The 7,780-nt window shown below is 36.2% G+C and overlaps 2 protein-coding genes across 2 annotated transcripts; one reads left to right on the forward strand and one right to left on the reverse strand.

Moving 5' to 3' along the window:
- Positions 1 to 466: 466 nt before the first annotated feature.
- LOC143564157 (putative serine/threonine-protein kinase PBL3) lies at positions 467 to 4,048 on the forward strand. Its single transcript, XM_077051517.1, has 6 exons — positions 467 to 530; positions 2,007 to 2,350; positions 2,436 to 2,571; positions 2,662 to 2,798; positions 3,194 to 3,317; positions 3,414 to 4,048. Exons 1-6 carry the CDS (start codon positions 467 to 469, stop codon positions 3,851 to 3,853), a joined length of 1,245 nt encoding a protein of 414 aa, XP_076907632.1. The 3' UTR covers positions 3,854 to 4,048.
- A 184-nt stretch (positions 4,049 to 4,232) lies between these two features.
- On the reverse strand, positions 4,233 to 5,520 carry LOC143564151 (putative zinc transporter 10). The gene is made up of 3 exons (XM_077051514.1): positions 4,933 to 5,520; positions 4,696 to 4,845; positions 4,233 to 4,538 (listed from the first exon to the last, which is right to left on the reverse strand). Exons 1-3 carry the CDS (start codon positions 5,518 to 5,520, stop codon positions 4,233 to 4,235), a joined length of 1,044 nt encoding a protein of 347 aa, XP_076907629.1.
- Between the last annotated feature and the right edge of the window lie 2,260 nt (positions 5,521 to 7,780).

Here is a 7,780-nt window from a genome sequence, read left to right on the forward strand (position 1 = left end):
TCGACTTTCACTTTAAATGTGTTTTCACCCTATTAAACATGATCAGTTTGATATCTATAATCTTCTCACCCGGTTACATTAGTCCGTCGCTTTCGTTCCTATTTTTCCAAAGTACCTAGCACGTAATATAAACAACCGTTACACTTATTGCTTATAACGTGGCGAAACCGGCCAAGTTGGTATGAACAGGTTTGGAGGTATTTTACATGCGAAAACAAGTTAAATTTGTTGACAATAAGATGATTTGAAATTAGATAGCATAGCATTATTATATTATAGTAATATTAAAATGTGAAACGTGTGAAAGAAACAAATAAAATACTAGAGCCATCGTGGTTGGCATGTACTTAGTCAACCTAGAACAAAGTACATCGCTGGTCTCGTCTGTAACTTCCTACCAATTTCTTTTCATTTTGCTGCCACAGATCCTTAAGACTTCATTAATTTACAAATCATCTTCATCCTCATGGGTAACTGCTTGAATTCCTCTTCTGCTCAAGTGGATGCAACACTTACTTCCAGAGCATCTGGTAAGTTGTTTTATTTAGTTCAAATTGATGCAATTATTCCTCCAAATGTTAATAGTATTGGAGATTTTGATTTGGGTACCAAATTGGAGTCCAACCAGTTTTCCCCAATTTGGATTTGAAGAAATCAAATTGCGGAAATTGAAATTTGGGTCGGGTCGGGTCAAGTCAAAAAAGAGTTAATTTAAACAGGTTCGGGTGGGAATAGGTTTCGGGTTTGTTTAATAAATGGTTTCCTTTGAAACTACGGTACATTCAGCTTTGGTTCTGGTTTTCGGCACTAGTTACGAGCGTGGCGTAAGTTACACGTGCTTAAATGCGGGTTACGCATACAAAAACATGAAACGTGCGTCCAACGCCATGTAACACGCGTAACCCGGCCCCGGTAAGCGTTTAATTTGGTGCTTGATAGGACTGTTCAAAGAGTAAGACCCAACACTTTTAGCTAATATCCGACCTGGACCCTTTACTCTTTTAGGAAGAAACGTGGACCCGAGACCCTACCCTCTAAAAAAAAAACGTCGGGTATAATTAAGTGTTTCAAGGGTCCAAGCCTTTACCCTTTAAGGCAGTAATCACACATCATTTTCTGCACTTACTAGTTGTATATATCTCATACATGACTTAAATATATGAATCCTAAAACAACTATACTTTCATTTAATAACATAGTAAAGTCTAACTTTGAAAGTTTATTTTGACCTGATGCAAATAATATTCACATTCACAAATTAAATATAGAGAAAATTCAGTGGTTCATGTATATCTGTTTCCAATAAGTAGTATGACCCTTTATTTTTACTTTTCTTGGTGGTTGGGAAATTTAGGATGAATCATATACGAAATACAAATCTCTCCTGAATTTCAGATGAATCGCAAATCTAATGTATATCTAGAAACTAGTAAACAGATCAAGGGTTTGAATAAGGGTCCGACCCTTGAAACCCTTTTACTCTTTAAGGTGAAATTTAAAGAACCTTAACCCTACCCATATTACATACCCTCGGGTAACCGGGTTTCAAGAGTCCGACCCTTATCTTGCTCACCCCTAGTGCTTGATGTGTAACTGTCTCTGCACGAGTAACCAACGCCTGTTAAGCGCGACGTTAGTTACACGTGTTTAATGTGGGTTATGCGCATTCCGGCACTGGTTACATGTTCGATGCCGCGTTCGCACGTACCAGTACCGACGCCAAGTTGCACGCGCACCGCCACCGTTTATGCATACGATGCAGCGTTACGCGCGTACCTGCGCAAGGTTATTCGTGTACAGGCACCGGTTACGCGTCTATTGCTGTTTTATGAGAAAACTAAATTTAAAAAAAAAAAAAGAGACCCGTATCAACCAAATTTGGGATGGTGGGTCAAAATTTCCAAGCCTAGTTTATTGTTATATCATTACCATAGCGAAAAGATATTGTACTTTTATAAATAGTTGATCAATAATACACAATACGCTACGGGTTTTGTTATTAACAGGGATATCAAAAGTGGAAAGTAAAACCAGTTCGTCTTCTGGTCCTTCGAGCATGACAATTTCGACTTACAGTGGTGGAAGCAGCAGTATAGAAAGTATCTCTACACCGAGAACCGAGGGAGAAATATTAGCATCACCAAATGTGAAACCCTTCTCTTTTATAGAGTTAAAGAATGCCACCCGAAACTTCCGACCTGACAGTCTTCTAGGCGAGGGTGGATTCGGGTACGTTTTCAAAGGCTGGATTGATGAAGCCACCCATTTGGCCTCAAAGCCCGGATCTGGAACTGTCATTGCTGTCAAAAAACTTAAAACCGAGGGGTTTCAAGGTCACAAGGAATGGCTGGTATAAATACTTTCTGTTACCTGTATTTTCCATACTCTTTCCCGTTTCGAAATTTTGGTGATTGTTTGATGTTTTTGCTTTACAGACGGAAGTAACGTATCTTGGGCAGTTACACCATGCTAATTTGGTAAAACTGATTGGTTACTGCTCGGAGGGTGACAATAGGCTTTTGGTGTACGAGTACATGCCTAAAGGAAGCTTGGAAAATCATCTTTTTAGAAGTAAGATTTCTAAGTGTTTGTTTAATTAATGATTGTATTGTATTATATATAAATATTCATCTTCTAAAATGATCTGGTTTGGATTTACAGGGGGTCCTCAACCGCTTCCATGGGCTACAAGACTCAAAGTAGCAATAGGTGCTGCAAGAGGCCTAGCTTTCCTTCATGATGCGAAAGACCAAATTATTTATCGCGATTTCAAGGCTTCAAATATCCTTCTTGATGCGGTATGATAACAAAAAAACACTTTTTTAAATTGCACATGTTGGATATATTGTGTTATAAACAAATTATTTGATGATCTGTTAAGAATCGATATGAGTTGATAGTGATAGATTGGATTTAGGGAAGAAAATAGGAACAATATAGACGAACGATTGTATTACTGAAACGTAAAGAGGAAGTTACAAGATATTCCAGGGCTATGCCCTCTCTCCATGCATCACGCAGGAGCCTTAAAGATCTAAACAAACTTAATCCTAACCCTAACAAGCCTTATCATCTATTACTTATACTACCAACATATTACGCTTTAGCCACTTATATTATTTTCCGTTCACCCCCTTTGAGAATGAATATATTGCGTTTCTGTCATAGCTCATTCCCATCATGATCACTACAGGATTTTAATGCAAAACTATCGGATTTTGGTTTAGCGAAAGCAGGACCCACGGGCGATAGGACCCATGTGTCGACCCAAGTAATGGGTACACAGGGATATGCTGCACCGGAATACATTGCTACAGGTTCTTACTCTTTTAACTTTAAATACAACAAAACTTGTTTTTAAAATGATTATGAAAGCACATAAACGTTTAAACACGTGTGTTATGACAAAACAGGTCGATTAACTACAAAGAGTGATGTGTACAGCTTCGGGGTAGTTTTGCTAGAGCTACTCTCGGGACGTCGAGCTGTCGATAAAGACAAGATTGGTGTGGAGCAGGATCTTGTCGAATGGACAAAACCGTATTTAGGAGACAAACGAAAGTTGTTTAGGATTATGGATACTAGACTAGAAGGACAGTACCCTCAAAAAAGTGCCTTCACTGCAGCCACACTTGCTTCACAATGTCTTAACATAGAACCTAAATCCCGACCACGAATGTCTCAGGTTTTAGCCAGTCTAGAAGAGCTTCAAGCCACCAAAAGTGAATTAAAAGATCATCGTACGGGTTCTAGTCCGGTCCCTAGGTCACCCGTGGGACATCATCAACGGCGGTCAACACCATCAGGATCTCCGTTGATCACACCCAGACAAAGTACCACTCAAGTACGATAATAATTATTAATAAACCAACGAATGTTGCAATTGTTGTTTTTTATTATTATTTTTATTTTTGTTTTTGTGCATATGATTTTAGTATTTAGTAATTAGTATCACCCACGAGGCATATTTATGGGCTGTGAATGTTCTTTTAGTCAGTGAAGTAGAAATTGTTTGTCAGAATTTAGACTCATAATTTTTAAACAAACAAATGTTGTAATTGTTGGTTTGTGTTTTGGTTAACTTAGGGGATGTTTGGATGTGTGTTTTGGATATTGAAACTAGAATCAAAATTAAAACTTGTTACAGCAATGAAGCTTATTTGTCATTTACAATCAGTAAAAGTATAAATGCTGACAAAATTATGGAATCTTTCTTCATCCAGTACCAAATTTTAAGCCCATTTTGCCATGAGAGACATCCCACCAGCACCGAGCAAGACCGCGACATAAGACTTCATTTGTAGCTTAATGTTTCCTTGAAGCTTGGGGCCCATGAAATCGGCTGCAAGAAGATCGACTAGCGCCATGTAGATAAGTAATCCTGATGATGAAGCGTCGAGTAACCCGACTGTGATTAACGCGCTCGGGCTATTCTCTTTGTACGTCTTTGACAACGCGATCCCAAGAGCAATCCCGAATGGAGTCGTTACGGAGAAGAGAAAAATCATTACTGTTTTCTTCAGTCTTTTATATTCAGCCTGTTATCGTATATTCATTAAAATTTTTTATCATACATATGAAGTTTGTGGGATAGAAACAGCATCTTGTAGATTTACAGGGTAAGAGTGCGTGCATCAGCCGTAAGCCGACCTCGCATCCTATCATATACTAAATAATGCAGAATATATAAAATACCTGAAGAATGCAGCCACCAAGGCCCATGCCTTCAAACATTTGATGGAAACAAAGAGCTGCCACCAACGGCTTAATCGTGCATACGTCATTTGACGCCCCAACTCCAAGCCCGATCACTATCGAGTGAACAACTATTCCAAGTTCAAGCACCTGATCAAGTAATCCATAACCGTAAATCACTAAATCTTCACAAATATTGAAAAAGGAATTATTAATATTTGTATGGAACTAGCTAACCATGGCCACCACACGATAACGAAGAAGTTGCTGCCCTATCGCGCCCTTTTGGCCATGATTGTGTCCATGAAAATGCATGCCACCACCACCTGTCACAGCCATCTCCTGGTCGATGGGCTCATGACCGCCTTCAGCCGCTACAACAGTGTTCTTCTTTGTATACACGCTTGTAGCCATCGAGTCCACCATGAGCGTGAAAATAGCGGACAACATAGCAACAAAGCCCGTGAAAGGGAACTTTTGCCACGGGTTATCAGCCAAGCAGCTTGATCTCAACATGTCAAAAGAGTCCGGCAACACATGCATAAATGCAGTGGCCAAAATGATGCCCGAAGCAAAAGCTTTCACGATCACGAAAAGGCTGCGGTCGGGGCTAAGGGCGGGGATGGAACGAGTGATTAGAGGTAAGCAAACACCTGAGATGCTACTCATGAGGATGGCTGCTATGCCAATGATCTTTAAGGGTAAAGCTTTGGATTTGCTGTTGCAAGGGTTGTTGGTTTCATCTTCACATTGTGACAAGGCTTTGGTGGATAGACATAGCATAAATATGATGAAAATTGAGACTAGTTTTGAATTGGAAGACATCTTTCTTACCTAACTAATTAGTATTACTTGAAGATATCTTGATTTTGTTGGTTGGGATGTCTTTGAATGATGCTCAACTGTTGGTATTTATATATAAGATTGTCACATCATATTTACAAGTACAATTGGTATATACATATAATATACACACACATTTAGTTATAACTAATGCAGGATTTGAAGTTTGTAGTTGTAGGGTGGATCTCTTGTCAGTCATGTCGCATTAAATATTTTGTGGTAATCATCTAAAATTCAACCGGATAAATAAAACAAAAACTGGGGACGAACCAACACAACGAACAAATGACATGTATAAAGTTAAATCTTTGGAAACTGCTTTGCAGAAAACTCTATCAATAGTAGCTTAGTTACCACTGGCAACCTTGATCTAGTAGACAATTAGTAATGCTCAACTTCGCTAATGACGAATTACTACTTATTAGTACGTAGTTACAACTAACGATTATTTGCTACGAATGGATCAAACTTTCTTGATTGGCAGTAAGTTATATGAGGCTCTTTCCTATTCCCTGGTTGGGGCGCTGCCCTCCCTACCAAAGGGGTTTTAGCTCCTTGAACTCCAACTTTCACTAGTGCATGACATAATAATAAGAAAGGGCGACTTTTTAGAATAGGATCCAAGTTTCAAGTTTATTCCAATTAAGTCACTCATATTTTATTTTGTCTCAATTAGGTCACTTAACTTTCAATTTTGTCTCAATTAGGTCACTCAACTTTCAATTTTAGCTTAATTAGGTCACTTAATTTTTAATAAATGTTCTAATACTATCTTTTTTACCTTCATATTATATGTTTATAAACAACTTAAACGACATTAAAGCCAACACTTTTTATTTTTTATTAGTAAATGTATCATTTACGATAATATAGTAGTTGCCCCTCTCGTTTTACAAAACAAATTGAAATTTAAGTGATCTAATTGAGACAAATTGAAAGTTAAATAACCTGATTGAAACAAAACAAAATATGAGTGATTTAATTGAAAAAAACTTGAAACTTGATTACTATTGTATAGTGTTTTCCCCAATAAAAAATGAGTGTTTACTTCATAATTCGTAACTCATATGAATATTTATTGTTATTTTTCTTCAAAATCAAGTAAATTTAATTGTCTTATAAGAAACATATTATATTATGATACTAAAATCAACATAACTTTACTATACGCAATTGTTTTGTTTGATAAATATGAGAACATGAGTTGAATCCTTATTTTATTAATATTATTAACATGTAAAAATGTAAAACGAAGGGGATAAAGAGAATGGTGGAATGCAGAGTGATGAGGTCAAGTCAAAATGGCAGCAGCAAAACGACGGCGTGGAATATTTACTCGTAGCTGAGTGTTAGTCCATGTGTGGCTTGTGTTTCATGTCCACGTCTCACCGTGTAACGTTACATTCACAACTTTGAAATCCCAATTGCTAAAATATCATCATCATTATAATAATAATAATAATAATAATAATAATAATAATAATAATTATTATTATTATTATTATTATTAAACAAAGTACACCGATGAAGGAAAAATATTGAAATAGGTAGTGGCAAAACAAATATATTCACCTTGTAATAAAAGAAGCTTTCATATTGAATTGGTCAACTTCGGTTTGGCAACTTGGTCTTATTTTCCTTTCCTTTTCTTATTATAATAATAATAATAATAATAATAATAATAATATTATTATTATTATTATTATTATTATTATTATTATTATTATTAAAACACGATTACCCGGTACGGCGGTATCTATGGGTGTTTTCGTAATAGACCCATGGGGGTCACATGGATGGTTATAATCATTTTTTTCGTAGGCTAGGAAAATACTTATTTCACAACATGTCATGTTTCTCATCTAGTCATATTCTAAACAAAACAAACGAAGATTATATTCTTATTATTATTATTATTAAATAGTTTTATTCTTTTATTAAATTACAAATTACATGATTTATCATGAAAGGGTTAAGGGCTATGACTAATTGCCATATTTATTTATGATCATTTTCAATGCGTTAATTTATCTCTAAACAAAATAAACAAATATTTTATTAAGTCCTAAACAAATTGTGGGTTCAAAACTATAGATTGTTGTTACATGTAAACCATGCTTTTTGTTGAAAAAAAACTATTTGCACAAAATGCAGTGAGACGTAAAGAACATTGTCATCCTATTCATGAACTTCTCCCCATCTAATTAAAAAAAATCAGCTAAAAACTAAATTTATCCTGTTC

This window comes from Bidens hawaiensis, unplaced genomic scaffold (assembly GCF_021521415.1).
Source record: "Bidens hawaiensis isolate Kalapana, Puna unplaced genomic scaffold, B.hawaiensis_p1.1 tig00021826_1, whole genome shotgun sequence".
NCBI lineage: Eukaryota > Viridiplantae > Streptophyta > Magnoliopsida > Asterales > Asteraceae > Bidens > Bidens hawaiensis.